The sequence below is a fragment of the Panthera tigris genome, chromosome D1, assembly GCF_018350195.1.
Source record: "Panthera tigris isolate Pti1 chromosome D1, P.tigris_Pti1_mat1.1, whole genome shotgun sequence".
Taxonomy (NCBI): domain Eukaryota; kingdom Metazoa; phylum Chordata; class Mammalia; order Carnivora; family Felidae; genus Panthera; species Panthera tigris.
In genome coordinates, this window is record NC_056669.1 from 32,704,585 (window position 1) to 32,729,935 (window position 25,351).

General features: G+C 34.1%; 1 protein-coding gene across 1 annotated transcript in view; it reads right to left on the reverse strand.

The window, feature by feature from the left end:
* ARHGAP42 (Rho GTPase activating protein 42) overlaps positions 1-25,351 on the reverse strand; it is a 309,496-nt gene that overhangs the window by 68,798 nt on the left and 215,347 nt on the right. The window contains exons 6-8 of the mRNA XM_007089137.3: positions 16,954-17,064; positions 6,594-6,698; positions 4,344-4,473 (exon numbers count right to left, since the gene is read on the reverse strand). Of these exons, the coding sequence (XP_007089199.2) occupies positions 4,344-4,473; positions 6,594-6,698; positions 16,954-17,064 (346 nt within the window). The remainder of the gene's footprint in view (positions 1-4,343; positions 4,474-6,593; positions 6,699-16,953; positions 17,065-25,351) is intronic.

Here is a 25,351-nt window from a genome sequence, read left to right on the forward strand (position 1 = left end):
TAAAATTATAGGGTATAGCTATATACTTTTTAATCATAAAGGATTATTGTAATAAACTTCAATTCTGTTTTAGGGCCATTTCACGCTATAATACTTAAGCATACTTGTTGATAATTCTGTTACATGCAGTATAAAATACTTAAAGGCTTAGAGCTGATTAGTGGAAAGTGGCTGGATGAAAATACTTATAGTGACTTTATTACTTAAGAAGCAATTTATGAAGCAATATTAGCAATAATTTTTAAATAAAACTACTGTAATGCTCTGATGACATTTTATACCTAAATTGTTTTCTCCTGCCTCCATCTGAAGTATAGAACCTTGTGTATTTAATCTTCAAGTTTGTTGTACACACATGCTACTTCCTTTAAAGTTGCTTGGCACTAAACCAGAGCAGAGCAGATGTTCTTAGACAAGACATTCTGAAGTCCTTTAAAAAAAGTGTGGGAAAATAAAAATTTATTTTATCTCTACTGTTGCAAAATAAAACAAGCTTAATTATCTTACCCACTAATCATCTGAGGTTGCTCAGATGATGTTTGTGGAATGAGAGGAAATAACATTCACTAAATACCTACCAAGCGCCAACATTTATCTAGAAACTTCTAAAGTCAGACATTATATAAGACTGATGCACACTACCGACTGCACTGAAGAGGCAGGTTAAGTCAGACATTATAAAGAGGATTTTACATATAAAAAATATAGCTTATGAGCTGGAGATGGCGCTACTTTCTCCATCAATAGGGCATGTGATTGAATTATTTTTAGAAGAATAATACTTCTCAATAGTTGTTTTAAGAATCTAATGAGATAAATCTAAATTGCACAAAATAGTAAATGTTCATGGTAAATATTATCCACCAATACTGATAATAGAGACATTTTATATATATTATCTCTATTCTTGCAACATCATTATTGGATGGGTATGAGTATTTTTCTTTTATAAATTAGAATACTGAGCTCAGAAAATTGTTTGTTCAAGTATCATCTAGTTAACAGGTGGCAAGCATGGAATTTCAACATAGTTCTGACTTTGGAACCCATGTTCTTCCTGTTTAAAATGAAGTCCATTAGAATGCAATTTAATGTATGCCAGAAGTGGGTAACATAAAAACCACAGATCTAGATAAACTGAGGTTCTGTGTTCAAACTGCAATGATCTCCTACTACTACCCCATCACATCCATCTCCATTTATCACTCAATTTACAGCTTTCATATTTATGATCACTGGTTTCTAATTGCATGAGTGTGTCTTATGCCTTCCACTACAGAATAAAGACCCTGAAGCCAAATTTTTTATCTCATCTTCTATCCCCACAGAACTTATTCATTCAGTATACAGCAACAGTACAATCAATATGTGAACTGGTTTGATTTTCTTATAAATGTTTTCAAATATACAAAGTGGAAAGGGGCTATGGATATTTGTTCCCTGTAAAAAAATAATTCCATGGGTGCCTGGGTGGTCAGTAGGTTAACTGTCTGACTCTTGACTTTGGCTCGGGTTATAATCTCATAGTTCGTGAATTAGAGCCCTGCGTCCGGCTCTGGGCTGACAGTTCGTAGCCTGTTTGGGATTGTCTCCCTCTCTCTCTGCCCCTCCCCCACTCGTGAGCATGCATGTGCACTCTCTCTTAAAATAAAATAAATTAAACAAAAATAATTCCAAAGGGATATAAATCCATTCATTTTTCTTTTAAAATCCCCAGGCAATGGGAAGTGAGGAGATGGTGAATACGAAAAGAAAGAAGGGAGGGACTATATTGGGGCATGAGAGCACTTTTGAAGTTGATGAATATGTTCATTGTTGTCAGTGGTCATAGTTTCACAGGTGCATATACATATATATAATATATATATATATATATATATTATATATATGGCAAAACTTATCAAATTATACATTTTAAATATCTGCAATTCATTGTATGCCAACTGTACCTCACTAAAGCTGTAAAAACAATGCAGATGGATATGGAGAACACTGAGAGGAAATTTTCTTAGGAGCAGGAAGGCAACATGAAAGGAGAGGATGCTAAAGAAAGAAAGTGAGAGAGTCCAAATGTGCAAGTCTCAAAGGCCACACACCACTAAGGGGCCATCACAGGATGAGCACAACAAGCTAGCATTGTAGAGGGGTGTGCTGGAAGTGCCACAGAGGATGGATTATAGACAGGCAAACCTAGCGGCAGAAAGAGAACAATTATGAGGCCACTGTAAGACTGTGGAGATGAGAAGGTGTGGGTTCAAAGGTTACCAAGGAGATAAAATGGAAAGAGTGGGCCCCAAGTTACAGGGAGACAATGGAGTTAAGGAGTTAAGTATTTATTTCCAGTTTCCAGCCTAAGAAGGTGGGTGATATCATTTAAAGAGATAGCATATTTCAGGGGAAACATCAATATCAAAAAGGGCTTTATAATCATCTACGACTGACCCAGAGGGGAAGTCATGTATCTTAAAACACAAGATACCAACATCAGATGGGTACACAAAATACTGAATTTTGTCCACCGATGCAGTCTCCAAGTTATTAAAGGGCCTATGCTTATAGTCAGACTCAAATGTCCAACAAATGGAGAACAAGTAAACTACACCCTTGCCCAAGAGATGGACTAGCAAGTAGCAAATAAACATGATGTATTTGAAAATTAATGTACAAAAGAATTTAGCTAGGTAATCCATCTTTCTTTTCTTAGAACAAAATATTGTGTACCCATAAGGATTTTAGCAACTGTGTAATACTGGGGAATAAAAACAAAAAAGAAAAAAGTCAAGCCATAAAACATTATTGAATTGTAATGAATAAAAAAAAAAATCTTTAAGCAAGAGGATGGCACCTCCTCTACTACACACATTTGAACAAGCCTCTCTATCAATACATTTTTCTGCTCAGCAAAATATTTTATTGATGCAAAATGTAAGCTCAATGTACCCTCACACTGAGGTTTTCAAATCTGAAGAAGTTATTCAAAACAAGTATTCAAAAATTTCTTTAGTGTCCTGAGTTAAATCCATATACCTTGTATGTGACAAATGAATTAGGTTTTTTTCATGAAATTATGGTGAAAACAATGTATTATGGTCTAATTACAGAATAGCTAGGCAGGTCATTAGATTTATTTTGACATTCAAAGACAGCACACTGGTCAAAGTCAATCGTGATGAAAGAGAAAATCCTCAAATCCAGATCTCCTGAGCCAGCAGCCCTCTATCATCTAACCCGTATAGTAACAGATATTTGCTGAGTTTGTTAGAACTAATCATTATTTGCTTGTACACTGCTATCCAACAAATGAGCATCACCTGAGTGAGAATGTCAAACATAAAGTGTGCTGGCATTTTAGTAATCATATTGCATTATGTCAAAAACTTTCACAGCCAACCCAGAATCTCCAGCTTTCTCATCTCAAACCTTTTAACTGTAACATCTTACTAACTAACCAAAACAACTTCATTAATCTATCATCTACTGATATGGAGACTTCAGAGTAGTGCTACTCTATGTAGTTTTTGAGTCTCAATATATGAGAATAGTACAGAAAATAAAAATAAGCATTTCAAAACTTGTACAGTGATTTGGCATTACTGCAAAATTCAAGCACATGACTTTGTGTTTTACGGACAGATCCATAATGGATTGGAAATAAAGACAACTGTTCCTTTACCACAAACAGTAGGAGATTGGTGCATTAGGGTATATCTGGTTTGAAACAGTTAATTTGGTCCAACTTGTTCCATTCAATGCAAGCACCATGCAGAAAGAGTCCTAGTTATACAAGTTTGGATGGGTTTTTATTAATTTTTGTGAGAAAAACTTTCTTAGTGTGAGGCAATTATAATAATGTCCTGTTGTGTCTGATGCTTATTTCCTAACCTCAGGAAGTAAAGAGTGCCAATCTGACATTACATGATTGCCAATTTTACTCCTAAACACTGATGGAGCACAATTAAATGAAATAATGCTGTGGGAAAAGAAAAGTATTATAGTCACCAGGGTGATTCATACTGATAAAGGCTTTGAATTTCAATTTTTCATCAAACTTTAAATTGAGATTAGCTATCACAATGAAATTCTAAAACTGAACTCATGTTACCGTACCATCAGTGAAGGTTGTAAGTTCCAAGTTCAATAATATGCCAACTTGGAGATCCTGATGGCGAAATGTGGAAAAACTTCCTCACTTTGATGGTGGTAGTGGGAGAGCAGACTAAATATGATAAAGCTGTAAGGAACTGTAGTCTCCCTATTTGAAGGAAAAAACACTAACCAAGTCAAATCTCACAGAAACAGAATGTTAATTATAAGAGACATTAAGTTACATCTTTGTGACTCACGTTTCTCCTGGACATAAAGATAGCCTTCCATTGTCCACTGGCTGGGTGGTCTGTAATCTTGGTTGGCAGATTTCATTCTTTGCATCAACCGCTCTACCTCTTGTCGAGTACTTTCAAAATTATTCCTTGTCTTTAAGTAAATAGAAACAATAATTTCATTCATTGTTTCCTACCAGTTTTGAGGAACTTCCAGTGTGAAGTTTCAAAACTACGAATGGTGCAAAGGATAACTCTGATTCTCTCAGCACTATTCACCACATCGTTGATCATACATGCTGAGTCCTATGGTCTGATTTTGAATTGCGTTAGTGAAACTTTCCTGAATAAGCTTCTGCATGTTTTTCGTTTTTTTTAATCTGTGTGTGTGTGGGGTGCATGTATATACTTTATTCCTATTTCCTACTCTAACAATATTCCTTAGGGTTCAAATCATAACATTTAAAAATGTAATATTCATGAAATAGAGTTTTATATTCATTAATACCTAAGGTAAAAAAGCAGACTTATCTTGAAATAGTAATCATGAGATCAGTATATAAATTAACTCATAAAAACGAATGGGTTTCCATCGTGTGTATGTATACACACACACACACACACACACACACACACACACATATCACAACTTTATCTATTCATCCATCGATGGACGTTTGGGCTCTTTCCATACTTGGCAAATGTTGATAGTGCTGCTATAAACATTGGGGTGCATGTGTCCCTTCGAAACAGCATACCTGTATCCCTTGGATAAATACCTAGTAGTGCAATTGCTGGGTCTTGGATGTAAATTAAAAAGATAAATTAAATAAATTAAAAACAAAAAACAACAACAAAAAAACGAATGGGTTTCCTAGTTCTAACATCTTCTATTACAAAAAATAGTTTACTCACATTACAGCAAGTTTACTTAAGACATAGAAAGCTTAAAGCTTTTCTCTCTCTTTTGTATTCAGGCCACATTATTTCAATAATACGTTTGGAAGCAAGCAATATGTTTGGAAATATAAAAATTATCACCACCCAACTCTAAAATTTGTTATGGCCCATGATAAAATAATTGAATCCCAAAGTAAGTTAGGAAAATTTCTTGTCACTTTTGCTACTTTTTAAACTTTTTTTTTCAAATTCTTTGAAACATAAGGATCAGAAAAATTTCCAATTCTTTACATTCCTCTCTTGTTCTTGAATCGCAGGAATCTTAATAAAAATATTTTGGCCTTTATCATTTTCCCTTTTAGTATTTACGAAGAAGTCCAAATGCGTTCCATATTGAAAAACAATGAAATGGCTTGCATGTGAAACTGATTCTGCTAGAAAATCTAGATTAAAAAAAAAGCTAAAACCCAAAATATAAATTAAATAAATCCAATTACCTATTTCTCATGGGACATTCCAACTCCATAGTTCCATTTATTGAACATCTCCACAATGGCAAGAATCAGATAAGCAGTGAAAGACAAGCTTTTTACAGAAAAAGAAGTGAAAACTTTCCAAACTATTTTGGCTATAGAGTACTAGATTATCAGGGTTTCAGAAATAAGTTCATTCATACAAAATTCTCAACAATTAGAACTTTCTTGTCAGGTTCAATAATCCAATAATGGATTGGATACGTTTTTGTATTTTTTTTTTAATGTAAGTGATGTTAATCATATGCAAATCTGAATTTATATAACTATGAAACTGGACATTAAAAGGATTAGACAACTTACAAAATAAACTCTAACAAAAATATGATGTTTGTAAATAATTCTCAATTAAGCTTTAAAGCAATTATTATGAGTCCTTAAAAACCATATTCAAATTCAAATAAAAATATCATATTTGTTATATACAATTTGAGAGAGAAAAAGGACATTCCTTCAGTGCTTAAGTACAACCTCTTAAATTCACAAATATAGAAATGTTACCCTTTCAGAAAGTAAGACTTGCCAGAGGTCACTCAGTAAATCAATGAGAACACTGAATAAAGGCAAAAGTTTCCAACCTTCCAAGTATCTATTATGTATATCTCAGTAATATTTATTTCTATGAAACTTGCCAGCATAACTTTTTCTAACATATGATTAGCTCTTTCCTGGTATACTTTTAACCAGGAGCTAGAAAAAAATATTTTAATAAATTTATTAAATGGCTTTTCTAAATTAGGTAAATTTTTGACCTACTCCAAGGTTTGGCTGGATTATAATTAGTTTCCTTGTCATCATCTGATTCACTAAGTAGAGGCAGTAAAAATAGGTATAGTCTTACGTTCTGCAAGTTGAACTGAAGCTGTTGCTTATATGGTGCAAATTCTTGGGCGAGTTCGTATCCCTCGTGGTAAAAAGTAAATAAACCCTGCAAGAATGACAAAAGCTGCAAACACAGAGAAATGAAAGAAACTATGAAAATATGTTTTAAAAAAAGATGACCATCAAACATAATAAATTGGGAAATTATATTTCATTCTAATTCCTCAACCTAATAAATTTTCAACTCCCTTTGTTTGGCAAGCAGAAACTAGAGTTATGAATTTGAAACAAACCACAAAAGCTAATTTTTACTTCATTTTTGGTAAACAGTGACTGGGACAGTTGTTCTATTAACTATTCTACTATTCAAATGCATTGAAGAAATATCCAGGACAGACCATTAGGATAAAAGCCAAAGTGACATAGTTCCTACCTTAGAAGAGCTTCTAACCCAAACAGAGAGATAAACATGTGCAGATGTGAGGAAGACAAACCAGCAAATTGGAGATAAGGAGTACCCAAGGGAAGGAATAAGAATTTGGCCAGATAAAATTAAGAAAAATTTCTCAAGGTGGCAGTACTGATGTGGGTATTAAATAGACAACATTTCAGCAAGTAGTAAGAAGAACTGAAATCAGAGGGAAGAGTTGAGCAACAACCTGGAACTGGATACAGATCTTTCATTAAAGAATTAGAGTAAAATCCTCTTTAGGAAACCACAATGTTTATTATCCTAACCTTCCAATCCCAAACTCATATGTACTTATTTATTAGGGTCTAATTCATAAAGCAAGAGTAGTTCTCCATTACAGGACATGGTTGTTTACCAAGAGTAATTACAACTGAAACATTATTAACTTTCTTCATTTAATTCACTGGGATTTTTATTACAAACTTCTCCACCAATTTGATCTCTTCCTACAATAAAGTTAGAAAATACTTTTGAGAAATAATGCTTTTTAAAAATTTTTTAATGTTTATTTAATTTTGAGAGAGAGACAGAGTGTGAGTGGGGGAGGGGCAGAGAGAGAGGGAGACACAGAATCTGAAGCAGGCTCCTGGCTCTGAGCTGTCAGCACAGAGCCCGATGAGGGGCTCGAACCCATGAACTGTGATATTATGCCCTGAACTGAAGTCAGACACTTAACCAACTGAGCCACCCAGGCGCCCCATGTTTTTTTTTTTTTTAATTCAAACAGCATATTATGTCGGTAAGCTATTATTTTGAACTAAAGAAGAAATACAGTTTGAAATTTTGATATGTGAATAAACACCCCACCATTTCCTATGTCTGGGGATTTGGCGTAAGCACCAAGTGGTATATGTGTTATAATTTCCAAGAAATAACTACTGGTTCTATCTGAAAACAAGGACTTAATGCTTTTCTTCCTATAGCAAGTCAACTTCTTACTAAGTTATGCTCATGTCAGAAAGCAAGTACTTTCAAATTGGTTTTAAGTTGTTATATTTTAAAGACTTCCTTTCTCTTGTTTAACAATTCCTGATGTCAAAATGTATTGTTTTCCAATTTTAGAATTATTTTACACTGTCAATTATATATCAACAGATAATTACTATCAAAACTAAATACTCAATAGATTATCCTTTGCTAAAATGATGTAGATATGCTGAAATATCCAATATATAGTGTGCACATATTGTGGCCTAATTAAAAAGAACTGTATCTTAAAATAGGGTTAAGAATATCTTTAATTTTTTGAGATTTGGATATACAGATTTGTAAGTTTTCAGAGACAAATAAGAAGTATACTTCTTTTGAAGTATATACTTTTGAAGTATATAGAAAATTAGTCTTTTAAATTTTAAATATATGAATAATAGTTTATGAAGTAGTTTGAAGGAGTATTATTTCATGTTTTAATGTCTACAATTGGTCTCCAATTAAACTATCTTATTAGCTACACGCCATACAAGGAAGATGCTATTCTAATATTATCCTAAGTATACAGAATTTAATTAAACTTATAAAGAAGATAAGAATACCTATAGAAAGTATTCCTATAAAACATCAAATTCCCCAAGATCTGTCTAAATAAATAAACATATTGGCATATTCTAGCAGAATTCAGATTTGCTCAGTAGCAGACAATACATGCTAAGCATCCCCTAGGGAAACAACAGTTTGGAGGGAGATACAAAAAAATTATCTACAAAGACCCACCCACCTTTTCCTTTTGTTCCACACCTACTTTGCAAGCATTTTTTGTGAAAGTTTAAAGACCACATGTATGGGGCGCCTGGGTGGCGCAGTCGGTTAAGCGTCCGACTTCAGCCAGGTCACGATCTCGCGGTCTGTGAGTTCGAGCCCCGCGTCAGGCTCTGGGCTGATGGCTCGGAGCCTGGAGCCTGTTTCCGATTCTGTGTCTCCCTCTCTCTCTGCCCCTCCCCCGTTCATGCTCTGTCTCTCTCTGTCCCAAAAATAAATAAAAAAAAACGTTGAAAAAAAAAAAAAATAAAGACCACATGTATGAAATAACTGCCACTAGATGGCAGTAGAGTCAAACTTTTTAAGGCTTGAATAACTACTAGTTTATTTTATCCTCAACAGATTCCATGAGACTAAATTAAGGTAACTTAATAGGACAGCCTAAAAAGCTTAAGAATTCCATTTCCTATATGCTGTTTTCTGTGTTCAATTGGACTGAGTGGGTGGAGCAGTGTGGGAAAGATTACTGTCTCAGCTTACCTTAAAGTAAACCTGAACTTTAAAATAATAATAACTAAAAACTACTCAAGAGATAGATTAGGTTTTCATATTAAATCACTTTTATCACCAGAAAAGCTTTACATAGCACTTTATTATTCCCAAGGATTTTAGAATCAAATAACTATTTGCGACTCCAATAACCTGACCAAATATAAATGTTGACACTACATTTACAGATAATCATTTAGCAAAAATCACTGCAAGACAGCAAAGGAAAAACATTCATAATTCCCCATCCCATCAATCACCAGGTTTCAAGTCTTAAGGACCCACAGTTATCATTGATACTGTGAATGGAAAAGAAAAGTAAGAAAAGGGGCTGGGGCTAGCATGGGAGTGAGGAGAAGAGCCCTGAAGCAACTGATGCAGTAATTCCTGGACTGTTGCTAAATAAGAAGAACTGAGATGTAAAGACTCTTATAATGTGATCCATTCCTTATCTCCTAAGAAGTTGATCACTGAAAATCCTAGGGAATTCACTAACGAAACTACTAGAACTGATAAACAAGTTCAGCAACACTGCAGGATACAAGATCAATATATAAAAATCAACTTTATTTCTATATACTCGGAGTGAATAATCTGAAAATGAAATTAAAGAATCCCATTCATGATAGTTTAAAAAGAATAAAATACCAAAGAATAATTTTTAAGTATAAATTTATAACTTGAAAAGTATAAAACACTGTTTAAGGAATTAAAGACAGTTTAAATAAAAGGCAAATACTTCATGTTCATTAATCAGAAGATTTAATACTGTTAACATGGCAATACTCCCCAAATGATGTGTAGATTTAATGCAATCCCTATGAGAAGCCTAGCTGACTTCTTTATAATAAGAAGTGACAAGCTGATGCTAAAATTCATATGGAATTGCAAGGAACCCAGACCATCAAAACAATCTTGAAAAAGAAGAACAAAGTATTTAGACTCACACTTCTCAATTTCAAAACTTAATGCAAAGCAATGGTAATCAATATAGTGTGATACTGGCACAAGTATAGACATTAAATCAATGAAAAAGAATTGAGAATTTAGAAATAAGCCCACATATCAAGGTCAACTTATTTTCAACAAGGACAACAAGACCATTCAAGGGATAAAGAATAGTCTTTTCAGCAAATGTTTCTTGGACCACTGGATAACCATATGCAAAAGAATGAAGTTGGAACCTTACTTCACACCATACAAAAGTTAACTTGAGATGACTTAATTGTATGGTATGTGAATTACATCCCAATTAAGGCTACTTTAAAAAAATAAAATTTACTTCAGAATACTGAATTTACACAGAATACTATAATGCAGTGAAAGAAATCCAAATCTAATATAAAAACCTCTACATTTGGCGACTGGAAACTCTATGATTGGCAACATAGGGCAAAGGCATCAATTTTCATCCAAGTATCCAGCCTGTGAATTATTAAACTTGTACTTTCTGCTATTCCTTATTCAGAGGAAACAGAGATAAATATCTTAGATGACAGTCTCAAAATAACTATTAAGTGCTTTAAGTTTAATACTTAGATATTCAGAGTAATTTATTGAATGGAAATGAAACAGTATAAAAATATAATCAAATAAACAACAGGTGCTGGTGAGGAATCAAAGAAAGGGGAAGCCTTTTACACTGCTAGTGAGAATGTTAAACTGGTGCAGCCACTCTGGAAAATAGTATGGAGGTCTCTCATAAAGTTAAAAATGGAGCTACCCTATAATCCTATTCACTATGTAACTGCTTTTGCAGTAAATTCTATTCACTATCTAACTGCTTTTGCAAATTGGAAATTTTCAGTAGCAGTAGCCAGAACTAAATCCAAGGACCAATACAGATTTTAAGATAGGTTGGCTTTATTGTTTCAATTTTATAGAATAACTGTATTTAGGTTTTTAGCAAATTTAACCCTCAGGCCTACAAAGTTTTGAAAAAATAAATGACATTGTCTTATTTGCTCACTATAATTTACCCGAAGTTAAATCTTATATATTAAAGCTAATGTATATTGAAAACGCAAAAAGGTTTTACTTTCAAGACTGCAGGTCTATATATTATCTGACTTTAATTTAGTATGTAATATTTAGTAATTTAATTAATTTAATTATTCAAACTTTAGACAACCCAAGAAGTATTTTCTAGTATACTTCATGATATAATAAGCTTATTAGGCAGATTAAGTGAAATTTTCTTTAGCAAGAGATTTAAAATTAAAGTTAGGAGACTCAGGACAGAATATCAAAAACAGTATTTTTAGTTTACACATAATGGTTTATTTTTTATCATTTTAAAAAATATTTGCTTATATTAGAAAGAGAGACTGTGTGTGCCTAGTGGGGCAGGAGCAGAGAGAGAGGGAGACAAAGAATCTCAAGCAGGCTCCATACTATCAGCACAGAGCTAGACACAGGGCTCAAACTCACAAACTGTGAGATAATGACCTGAGCCTAAATCAAATGTCAGATGCCTAACCGACTGAGCCACCCGAGGTGGCCCAATAATGGTTTATTTTCATTTTTCATATTTTAAATATAATACAAAAAGACTAAAATGAAGTCTAAAAAGAATAATAAAAACATACTCTTACAGCATTTAGATGTGTATTTTTTAAAAAGCATATTAAAATTTAAAAAAATGTGCTTTTGAAAAAGTTCTATCTGGCCTTGAAGTCACACTAAAAAACTCGTTAATATTATTTTTGTATCTAATGCTAATAGTCAATGTGAAAGCTCCATACCAGCTGAAAACTTACTGATGCTAATGATGCACCAGGCACTTGCTCTGTATGTTACCTGTATTGGTTGCGCCTTACCACAATCCTGGAATCTACAATTTTTTATTTCCAATTTACAGATAAAAACCTAAGGTACACAGAGTGAAAAACAAGCCAGATTTATACAGCTGTTAAGACTGGAGCCAAATTCCATCTTAATGCCTCTCAGCCATTATACTTGTCTGTCAATTAATGAAAAGGGTGGGTCAACTGCAGCCAAGGGGAGGGGGCAACTTTTTAAAAAAGATGATTAAAAAAGGATGGAAGAATGAATAAATGCACAATTATGTACATTGATTCAAGCACCTTTACCAAAGTAAAGATCAATCTCCTATTTTCAAGGAATTAAAATACTTGCTTTACAATACAATGTTTTGTAGTCATATATTTTATTTGGTCAGAGCAAGTGTTAAGGAAGGACTAATTTTTGTAATCAGGTAACTTACAACACAGTAAGTTGATACTATACAGGACATCAGCTTTGGGTTCTGGATTCCTGTGTCTCCCTCTCTTTAAGTTTGTGACCTCAGGCAACTAACAGTCTTTCTGTGACTTAATTTCCTCATCTGGAAAAATAACAACTACCTAATAATAAAGCTATCTTGTGGGTCATGTGAAATAACACAGAGAAAACACATTACACATAGTAGTTGCCCACAAAACTTTAGTTCCAGCTAAGTTTGCAAAAGAATGTAATCAAAACATACACAAACTGCAGCTGAATGAACCATAAGGGAGTTAAGTCATAAAAAGATTCTTTGGGCTTCTGAGCCACAAACTTTCCTGTACCACAATGTATTTCAAATACACCAGGGCTCGACTCTCTGAGGTAAGCTGTTCATGATCAGCATACTTCAGAAGCTTTTCCCTCTAATCTCTCAAAATTCTCATAAGCTCCAAGCAACTCTGAGAAGAAGGAGGATCTTAAGAACAAGATTCAGGAGATGATGTTTTTCTCTCTCTGATCTTTTCCTCCCATTCTAGACCTGAACTCACATATCATGCTGCCAAATCTGAAAGGACTTTTTTTAGCACTGTTTCACAGAAACATAATGTGAATAAATGCAAACCAATGTGAAAATTTAAGTTTCCTAGTAGCCACATAAACAAATCAAAACAAAACAAAACAAATAACAAAAAACAAAAACACAAACTTGGGACACCTGGGTGGCTCAGTCGGTTAAGCATCCGACTTTGGCTCAGGTCATGATCTCACGGTTTGTGAGTTTGAGCCCCATGTCGGGCTCTGTGCTATCAGTTCAGAGCCTGGAGCTTGCTTCAGATTCTGTGTCTCCCTCTTTCTCTGTCCCTCCCCCACTTACACTCTGTCTCTCTTTGTCTCTCAAAAAATGAATAAACGGTAAAAATTTAAAAAAAAACACAAACTTTTAAACCAAGTGAAATTTAATATGTTGTTTAACACAATTTATCCAATATATTATCATGTCAATATTTAAGCAATATAAAAGCTATTTTAATGAGATAGTTTATATACTTTTTTGTACCAAACCTTTGTAATCTAGTAGGTGTTTCCTATTTACCACCCACCTTATTCTAGACTTTCATTTTGAATGTCTGATAGCCATATGTGGCTATTTGCTACCACACTAAATAGTGTTAACTACGCTACTACAATCACCTTCTATGTAAGATATATAAATGGGGGGGGAAACCCCAGTTAACTATAATCACTTTCAATGTAAGATATATAAATGGGGGGGGGTGACCATTAAAATTATATACCTAATGAATACTGAATTTAAAAAGCTTACTTTCTGGGGGCGCCTGGGTGGCTCAGTCGGTTAGGCGTCTGACTTCAGCTCAGGTCACGATCTCGCGGTCCGCGAGTTCGAGCCCCGCGTTGGGCTCTGGGCTGATGGCTCAGAGCCTGGTGCCTGCTTCTGATTCTGTGTCTCCCTCTCTCTCTGCCCCTCCCCCATTCATGCCCTGTCTCTCTCTGTCTCAAAAATAAATAAACGTTAAAAAATTTTTTTTTAAATAAAAAGCTTACTTTCTGTATACTGTTAAAATAATTATATAGTTTAATAAAAAAACATAAATGCCCCCTGTTTTTCTATGTATTTGAACCAGCTTTTCCTTGAAATAATGACACTGTAGGAATATTTATTTCTAACACAGTGGTGTCCCACTTAGCTGAGGTTTTGCTTTCTGTAGTTTAGTTGCCCATAGTCAACTATAGTGCAAAAGCAGATAATCTCCCTTTTGACATTATTGTTATGTCTGTAGTAGCTTAACACTTGGACAGTGAAAGAAACAATCAACAAAACTAAAAGGCAACTTATGGAATAGGAGAAGATATTTGCAAATGACATGTCAGATACAGGGCTGGTATCCAGAATCTGTAAAGAATTTAATCAAACTCAACACCCAAAAAATAAATAATCCAGTTAAGAAATGGGGAGAAGACTTGAATAGATCTTTCTCCAAAGAAGACATACAAATGGTTAAAAGACACATGAAAAACTTCTCAATATCACTCATCATCAGGTAAATATAAATCAAAACTGCAATGAGCTATCACCTCAAACCTGTAAGAATGGCTAAAATTAACAACACAAGAAATAACAGGTGTTGGTGAGGATTCAGAGAAAGGGGAGCCCTCTTACACTGTTGGTGGGTCTGCAAACGGTGCAACCACTCTGGAAAACAGCATGGAGGTTCCTCAAAAAGTTAAAAATAGAACCACCCTACAATCCAGCACTTACACTACTAAGTATTTATCCAAAGGATATAAAAGTACTGACTCGAAGGGGCACATTCATCCCAATGTTTTATAGCATCACTATCAACAATAGCCAAACTATGGACAGAGCCCAAATGTCCATCGACTGATAAATGGATAAAGAAGATGTGGGGTGTGTGTGTGTGTGTGTGTGTGTGTATATATATATATATATACACACACATATATGTGTATATGTGTGTATGTATATGTGTATATATATACATACATGCACACACATGTGGTATTATATATATGCATATATCTGTATATACATATCCATATACAAACATATATATGTGTATATATACACACACATTATATATATATAATGCAATATTATTCAGCCATCAGAAAGAATGAAATCTTGCCATTTACAACAACATGGATGGAACTAGAGTGTACTATGCTAGGTAAAATCAGTCAGAAAAAAACAAATACCATATGATTTCAGTCATATGCAGAATTTAAGAAAGAAAATAGATGAACATAGGGGAAGGGAAGGAAAAACAAAATAAGATAAAAGAGAGGAAGGCAAAACATAATAGTCTCTTAACTATAGAGAACAAATTGAGGGTTGCTGGAGGGGAGGTGGATAAAGAGATGGGCTAAATGAGAAGGGAATAGGAATTTTAAATATTTGTCATCTTCCCAAACTGGTGGTTGTTAGGCTGCCTAGATCTCAATGAGCCACAGATAAGCCTTAGAAGGTCCCTTAAGTCATATAAAATTTAATAAGATACCCAAAACATCTACTAAATAAGAGGTTACTAACTCATTCTAAGGGATTTAAGGACTTAGCTGTTTGTTTGAAAAAACAGAACTTGTAGTTAAGACTGTTATCCCAAATAAAAGGTAAAAATTAAATTCCTGAGCCTGTGTTGTGGTCTTCAGTTCCTTAAATTTGTCTGGCTGAAGGTTTAGTCTTACAAGCTTGCCAAGTGCCCAGTTTATAGGAAAGAGTGAGGTAGTTTCAGCTGAAGAGAGAAAATGAAACAGAAGTGGCTGATAGCCAGGCAGGGTCTAAGAACTTTTCCCAGGCTCTGCTCTGCCTCTGTTTCCCATCATCCTTAGGGAATCATTAATGGTTTCCCCACAAGAAATGAATTTCATCAAATATATTTTAAAATGTGTATTATTTTTCCCTTTCCTCACTATCTCCCCTTAAACAGGAACAGGTATTTTATTACTTAACTATAAACACATTTTTAAAAAACTGACATAGGAAGAAAAATATGGATTAAATAATCATTTAGATTACCTATGTATTTAACTATTGCTCCTCTCATGGGAATTGACATTATATATTAACTGAAGATCATCTTGACTTCTAGAACTTACCTTTACTCACCACAGATGATGCTTTATGAAGACACCTACTCAGGCAATATTATAACATATTATGGTATAACTTGGGGGAAAAATGCTAAGAAAATGAAGTAAATTTATAAAGACCAGCTACCTGTTTTTTCCTGTACTGCAATTTATATTAAGGAATCCATTAATTTTTACATTACCTCATAGGAAAGTCAGGCAGATCCCAGACTTTCAGGGAAGTGGAATGAAACAAAGGGAGAAATATATCCTTATGTTTTTTCCTTTCACCTAAAGGTTTAGTAAATAGGTCGCTTTAGTGGTGAGCTATATTTACTTAGGTATATATAATGTAAGTCCTTTTAATCTTTTAATTTTTCTATTAATAAACTATTTTAAGAGCAGTCTTAGGTTTATTTAAAAATTGAGTAGAGACTATAAAGAGATCTCATATATTCCTTCAACCTCCACCCACACACCCTAATTATTATCATCTTGTATTAGCATGCTACATTTGTTACAATGATAACCAAATATTGATACGTTATTACTAACATCCATATTTTACATTAGGGTTTACCTTGTTCATTGTATATTCTGTAGGTTTTGACAAATGTATAATGACATGTATCCACTATTACAGTATCATATAGAATAGTTCCATTGCCCTAATAGTGCCCTGAACTCCACCTATTTTCCCTCCTCTATTCCTCCCTTCCTTTTTGTTCTTTTTTAAAAAAAATCACAATTTTCAACAGAAAAACATTGCCATTTCTTTCCATACGGTATGTTAGAACTACTGTTTTGTAGGGAAACTGAAACTTACCGGTTCAACAAATTCAAACTTCTTTTTTTCTTGAACCTCTTGAATTTTAAAGACATATTCTAGTGATGCTTCATAAAAATTTTGATGCTCTCGGTCAATCAGTGTATCTGCCTAAGGAGTAAAAAAAGGCAAGTCATGACACAAAGTAATTATTGATGGCTCTATGTGGAAAAAGTCTCAAATCCTATTCTACTCCAATATCTCTATTAAAAGTTAAGTGCTACAAAAAGTTTTAATATAGCAATTCTATTATTATGTTTTGGGCATACAGAAACTAGGAAAACATAGTCCTTGCCCACCAGAGTTTACAGGACATGGAGTATGAAGGGGCAGCAGGGAGTAAGTGTACCACATTCAGTACAAAAAATATGAAAAGGCATCTAAATGTATATGAAAATCTATGGGATCATAGGAAAAGAAACTAGACTCAGGAAGAAAATGGTGGTATGAGTTGGATCTTAAGATGAACAACTGGCAGTCAAAGATGAAAAAGTAAAGAGGCATGAAAGAGACTGACAGAGTTTGGCTGCAGAGTAAAAAGTGGAGGACAGGACGGTTAAGTAAGGTTGGCATCATACTTTAAAAAATCTTGGATGCTGTGTAACAAATTTTGGATTTTAACTGAGGGAGAATCATTTGAGAATATTCAGCAGAGTCATATCATATCATTAGGTAAACTCTTAGAAAGGGAATACACGTAGCAGAGGCAAAAAAAAAATTCAATGGTTCTAAAATAGTGAACGATGCTCCATCAATGATATGCACATTTATTATTTATAACTGAAATAAGGTTCTACTGATAAAGCGTGAGAAAGTGTTATTGAGATAATTTTTTTTTGATGTTGCCCTCCTCTATGCTCACTATCATCTTCTGATGTCCTCTTTAAAACTGACGTTGGTTTACTAGTATAAGCATGATTTTACTTTTCTTTTCCAGTTTTGCACTCCTACCTGCCAGCTGAGATTACTAAAAGCAGATGAAAAGAATGGGCTCTCTGGAGTACTAAGTATCCACCAACAATAATTTGGGAGCAGAAAATTGCTTTTTGGATCCATTTAACAATGCTAATTTCACATAAAGAAGCTTTAAAAGAGAGAAAATCAGGTTTGCTGGCTTGGGCATCATAGCATCTTAAAATTTCATTTGAAACACTTTTAATAATAATTACATTTATTTGCTATAAATCTATTTATATAAATAAAAAATAGCCCGATATTATTAGCAACTCATTTTAGGTATTTTTAAAGTTGAGAATTCCAAGTTCCCGAACTAATATATAAAAAGAACATAAAAATCAGGTAGGAAATTTGGACCAGAAACTTCTCAGCTCCCAGAAGACTGTCTAGGTATCAGCATTTCATACAAATCATTATATTTTCTTATGACTGTTTCAAGGAACACGGTATTTACAGACTCAATGGTAAGGAGGTATATAGGTGGTGGTATGCTAATCAATGTTTAACAACTGGCTCTCTGGTGGGCATACCTGATTTGTAGTATTTGCTGGTTTCAATGGTGTATATTTCCCAAATAGCCAATTCCAAACCACAAACTCAGCATCACTGAATGTGAGAGTTGGAGAGAGATGGGAAAATCAGCTCTCCAAAGGAACTCTCCAGTACAGCACGGGATGTAAAGGATGTGAGAATAATTTCAGTCTCAGAGATAACATTCCATTCCACAAGTTACCTCTGAAGCTTTTATTCACTTTAAAAAATAATGACATTGCTTATATTGACTAGCACATAAGAACAAACTATAGAGACTACTAGACACCTTTAGAGCTTAAGATGGCTATTTGTGGTCAACAAAGCTGTGAAGATGGCACAGTAGTCCTGAATGTTCTCCACTGAAAGGTCTGTTTACAAGGCTAGTCCTTGCTGGTATCTGGGAAAATGGATTTCAGGAGGGTACCTACCACCCTAAATGGTAAGAGTAGCTCACTGTTCCTAAATTGTGCCAACAATATGATTTATTTTGAACACCTGCTTTCCTTCTGGGAGTCCGGAATTTAAGGATATGACACACAGAGAGTACCTATGTGAGGAGCCCCCAATTAAAACCACGGACACTCAGTCTATGAGTTTCTTTCTAATAGACAACATTTTACACGTGTTGTCACAACTTATGGCTGGGGGAATTAAACATGCTCTATCTGTCTCCACTGAAAGAGGACTCTTGTAAGTTTGTGCCTGCTTTCCCCCAGACTTCATTCTATGCATCTTCCGCTGATTTTTCATTATATCCTCCTAGCAAATCACCAAACCTAGGGGTGGTCTTGGGGACCCCTGACCTAAGAGCATTGTCATTTACTCAGAAACTTATTTGCCATGCACAATCCCATGTCATGAAAAGATGGGGGATGGGGGTGCAAGGAAGGATAAAAGAGAATAATGGATCTTACCATTTGCCGGTAATAGATGTTTTCCATCATCTCCAATCTAGACAACTATATTCAATATACAAAACCTGCTTTGAAAGGTCATCCAGATGGTACAGAGATAAAGGAATACTGTACTTTATTACCTTTCCAGTACAAGATTTAGAAAGGCATTCTTTTACTTAAGGTGACTCCTTTTTGTACTTATGCTAATAGTGTGTGGTTCAGTAGAAGGCACTTTTGCTCATATATCCACCAGCAACTTTTGCTTGATATTTTGTACTGGATAAGAAGGATAACCATACACTTTATTGTCCCAACTTTTATTTTATTTACTTATTTATTTTTATTTTTTAAAATCTTTATTTATTTTTGAGAGAGACAGAGAGAGAGAAAGAAAGCGGGGAGGGATATAGAGAGAGGGAGACACAGAATCTGAAGCAGGCTCCAGGCTCTGAGCTGTCAGCACAGAGCCTGATGCGGGGCTTGAACTCACAAGCTGTGAGATCATGACCTGAGCTGAAGTCAGATGCCCAACCCACTGAGCCACCCAGGTGCTCCTTGTCCCAACTTTTAAAACTAATAGGGAGCATTAGTAATATTCATGCCAGAACAATATGTATAAACTATTGTTTACTAGACAAAGGGGACAGTAAAGTCATTCTGTTAAAAAAAAAGTTAATTTCTTAAGAAAACCATATAGTTCTGCAGATACTTAAATTCTTCCTCAGATACAATAAGCTACTTATGTTAACTTAAGGCAAGAAAAAACTTGATGTGACATTTGTCGAATCACCCACAAAGAAGAAAGAATTTAAGCTGGACTCTGAAGAATGGAGGGGTTTACAGTAGGCAGAGATAAAAGGAGAACAGTTTAAGACAGGGAATATAGTCAAGAAAAGTTATGTTTCAGTAGACTGCAAGGTTTAGAATAATCAAATATGAGAGGTAAGGAGTTAAGATAGCATGAGTGACAACTTCATCATATACACAGGGTAAAAGCTTGAGGAAGATGTTGATTTGTCAAAGTAGCATTTCAAGAAGATTAAAGTGGGGACAGTAGAATGTATTGATTAAATGGAAAAGCTGGGCACATGTGATAGTAAAAGACTTCTAGGGGTAAAGGTGTTTATATATCCCAGTAAGAAAAAAAGAAGTTGAAAGATGTGGGTGTGAGAAGCAAGGAGGAGAAAAAGTCAAAGATAATTTTGATAAGAGATAATACCAGCACTAATAGAGAATTAAAGAAATGAAAAGTAGGAGGAAATCTGAGAAAACCGTGATGTGAAATTTCACACATTCACTAAATGATAGTCTGAACCAGGAACCACCAGGCAATGCAGGTGGAGAGATATGATGAAATCATGACCCATGAGACATTCATTAAGATGTTACAGAGAGTATGGAAGAAGAGATTTCAGGGGCACACACTCTATAACAATAGAGGCATAATGGTAGATCTAAGGAAGTCCTTTCATTTAGGAGGTGGAGATAAGAGGAACCTGTTGAAAGACTATTTAGTGATACATGGAAAACCAAAAGTTTTTCTATGAGAAACTTTTTCTCCTATATTTTTTCCTCATTATGAAAGTAATATATATTCATTATTTGAAGCTTACTCATTATTCATTATTATAAATATAAAAATAAGAATTATAATCCTACTGTTAATATTTTTATATGGAACACACACCAACTTAAACAAACTGGATAATACTGTACATTCCAATGAGTATTTCTCAATGTATTTAAATAATTTGCAAATAAAACTTTTTACAGCCATATTACATTCCATTTTGGTGAAGCTATATTGGTATATTTACTCCAATCACTCATTTGTGCCATTTTCACATGTTTCTAAATTTTGCATTGTGAATAACTCTTGTATCAATATATTTATACAATTTATTTTTTTTGCTCATGTCTGATAATTCCTCTTAAGTAAATTCCGGCCAATAAAAATGATTTCAATTATCCTGTACATTTAAACTTTGTTGAAATAAGTTGCCAAATTTACTTCAGGATTGAATGAATGAGTTTATGTTCCCACCATAAAAGCAAAAGTGTACTCAGTTTCCCATACCTTCACTAACTATGTATATTATCTTCTCATAAGTTACAATAATATCCTGCTGCATGTGACACTGAAACTTACAATACTTATTATGTGTTAATAATTGTAAGTTTCAGTGTCACATGCAGCAGGATATTATTGTAATTGTGATGCTTCTAAGCTTTGGTTTCCTTTTTCAAGTTTATGTTGGCTCTTCAGAGTCTTTTGTGGTTCCATACAAACTTTCAGATTATTTGTTCTAGTTCTGTGAAAAAATGTTGTTGGCATTTTGATAGGGATTGCACTGAATATGTAGATTTCTTTGGCTAGTATAGGCATTTTAATAATTGTTTTCCAGTCCATCAGCATGGAATGCCTTCACATTTTTTTCTGATCATCTTAAATTCCTATCATCAGTGTTTTTAGTTTTCAGAGTATATAGTATAGTCTTTCACCTCTTTGGTTAGGTTTATTCCTAGGTATCTTATTATTTTTGATGCAATTGTGAATGGGACTGTTTTCTTAATTCTTCTTTCTGCTTCTTCATTATTGTTGTGTAGAAATGCAACAGATTCCTATACATTGATTTTGTATCCTGAAACTTGACTCAGTTCATTTACCAGTTCTAGCAGTTGTTTGGGGAGTCTTCTGGGTTTTCAATATAGAGTATCATGTCACCTGTAAATATGAAAGTTTTACTTCTTCCTTACCAATTTGGATGCTTTTTATTTCTTTTTGTTATCTGCTCTGGCTAGGACTACCAGTACTATATTGAATAAAACTGGTGAGACATACTTGTCTCATTTCTGATCTTAGAGGAAAAGCACTTAGTTTTTCCCCATTAAGGATGATGTTCACTGTGGGTTTTTCATATATGGCCTTTATTATATTGAGGTGTGTTCCTTCTAAACTCAGTTTGTTGAGGGTTTATTCCATGAATGGATATTGTACTTTGTCAAATGTTTCTTCTGTGTCCATTGATGATCATATGGTTCTTATCCCCTCTCTTATCAATGTGATGTATCATGTTGATTGATTTGTGAATACTGAACCACCATTTCATCATAGGAATAAATGTCACATAGTTGTGGTGAATGATTTTTTAATATACTGTTGAATTCTATTTGCTAGTATTTTCTTGAGAATTTTTACATGTATGTTCATCAGAGATATTGGCCTATAGTTCTCTTTTTTGTGTGTGATGTCTTTTTCTGGTTTTGGTATCAGGGTAATGCTTGCCTCTTACAATGAATTTGGAAGTCTTCCTTACCTTCTATTTTTTGGAATACTTTGAGAAGAATAGGTATTAATTTCATTAAATGATTGGTAGAATGTGCCTGTGAAGCCATCTGGTACTGACTTTTGGTTTGGGGAATTTTTTGATTATTGATTCAATTTGTTTGCTGATTATCAATCTGTTCAAATTTTCTATTTCTTCCTGGATCAGTTTTGGTAGGTTATATGGTTCTAAGACTTTATCCATTTCTTCCAGGTTGTCTAATTTGTTGGCATAGAGTTTTTCATAATATTCTCTTATTATTATTTGTACTTCTGTGGGGTCAGTTGTTATTTCCCCCCTCTCATTTGTGATTCTTTTGAGTACTTTCTCTTTTTTTCTTGATAAGTCAGGCTAGAGGCTTATCAATTTTATTTTTTATTTTTTTATTTTATTTTATTTTTTTTTTAAAGAACCAGTTCCTGGTTTCATTGATCTGTTCTAGTGTTATTCTAGTTTCTACATCAGTTGCTTCCGTACTAGTCTTTATTATTTCTTTTCTTGTTGTGGTTCAGGGTTTGGTCTGTTGTCTATCACTAGCTCCTTTAGTTGTAATGTTAGGCAATGTTTTATTATCTCCTTTAGCTTGTATATCTGAGATATTTCTTGCTTCTTGAGGTCAGCCTGTATTGCTATAAACTTCCCTCTTAGAACCACTGTTGCTGCATCCCAAAGGTTGTGAACTGTTATATTTTCATTTTCATTTGTTTCCATGTAATTTTTAAATTCTTCGTTGATTTCTTGGTCAACTCATTCATTATTTAATAGCATGTTACTTAACCATTAAGCATGTGTAGTCTTTCCAGATTTTTTCAAGTGGTTGACTTCTAGTTTCATAGTGTTGTAGTCTGAAAAAATGCATGGTATGACCACAATATTTTTGAATTTGTTGAGGCTTGTTGTGTGGCATAGTGTGTGATCTATTCTGGAGATTGTTCTATGTGCTCTCAAAAAGAATGAGAATACATATTCTCACATAAGAATTCTTTCTTTTCCAGTGAACATGGGTCATTCCCGTGAATAGATCACATATTGGGTCACAAATCAGCCCTCAAAAAGTACAAAAAAGTTGAGATCATATGCATGTTTTCAGACCACAATGCTATGAAACTTGAAGTCAACAACAAGAAAAAAATTGGAAAGACCGCAAATACATGGAAGTTGAAGAACATTCCATTAAAGAATGAACAGGTTAACCAGGAAATAAAAAACTGAGTAATAAAGTAACATGGAAGCAAACACAAATGAAAACATAACAGTCCAAAACCGCTGGGATGCAGCAAAGGCTGTCCTAAAAGGGAAGTTTATTGTAATACAGGCCTACCTCAAGAAGCAAGAAAGGTCTCAAATATACAACCTAACCTTACACATAAAGGAGCTAGGAAAGGAACAGCAAATAAGGCTTAAAGCCAGCAGATGGCAAATTATAAATACTAGAGCAGAAATAAACAATATACAAATAAAAAAAGTAGAACAGATCAATGAAATTAAGAGCTAGTTCTTTGAAAGAATTAATAAAATGGATAAACTCCTAGCTAGACTTATCAAAAAGAAAACAGAAAGGATCCAAAAAAATCACAAATGAAATGGGAGAGATCACAAGCAACACCACCGAAATACAATTATAAGAGAATACTATGAAAATTTATAGGTCAGCAAACTGGGCAATCTGGAAGAAAAGAATAAATTTCTAGAAACATACAAACTACAAAAACGGAAACAGGAAGAAATAGAAAATTTGAATAGATCCATAACCAGCAAAGAAAAAGAATTGGTTATCAAAAATCTCCCAATGAACCAAAGTCCAGGGTTAGATGGGTTCCCAGGGGAATTCTACCAGACATTTAAACAAGACTTGATACTTACTCTTCTCAAACTGTTCCAAAAAAAAAATAGAAATGGAAGGAAAACTTCTGAACTCATTCTACAAGGCCAGCATTACCTTGATTCCAAAACCAGACAAAGACTCCACTTTTTTAAAAAAAGGAGAATTACAGGCCAGTATGCTTAATAAACATGGATGCAAAAATTATCAACACGAGACTAGCAAATCAAATCCAACAGTACATACCAGTGGGATTTATTCCTGGGCTGCAGAGCTGGTTCAATAGGTACAAATCAATCAATGTGATACACCATATTAATAAAAGAAAGGAAAAGAACCATATGATCCACTCAAAAGATGCAGAAAAAGCATGTGACAAAATACAGCTTCCATTCTTGATAAAAACCTTCAACAAAGTAAGGATAGACGGGACATACCTCAACATCATAAAGTCCATATACAAAAGACCCACAGCTAATATCATCCTCAATGGGGAAAAACTGAAAGCCTTTCCACCATGGTCAAGAATGAGTGAAGGATCTCCATTCTCACCATTACATTTTAACATAGTACTGGAAGTCTTAGCCTCAGCAATCAGACAACAAAAAGAAATAAATCACATACAAATCAGCAAGGAAGAAGTCAAACTTTTACTATTTGCAAAAGACTCCACCAAAAAATTGTTAGAATACATGAATTCAGAAAAGTTGCAGGATATAAAATCAATGAGCAGAAATCTGTTGCATTTTTATACACTGATAATGAAGTAGCAGAAAAAGAAAGTGAGGAATCAACCCCCTTTTACAATTGCACCAAAAACGATAATATACCTAGGAATAAGCCTAACTAAAGAGGTAAAAGAT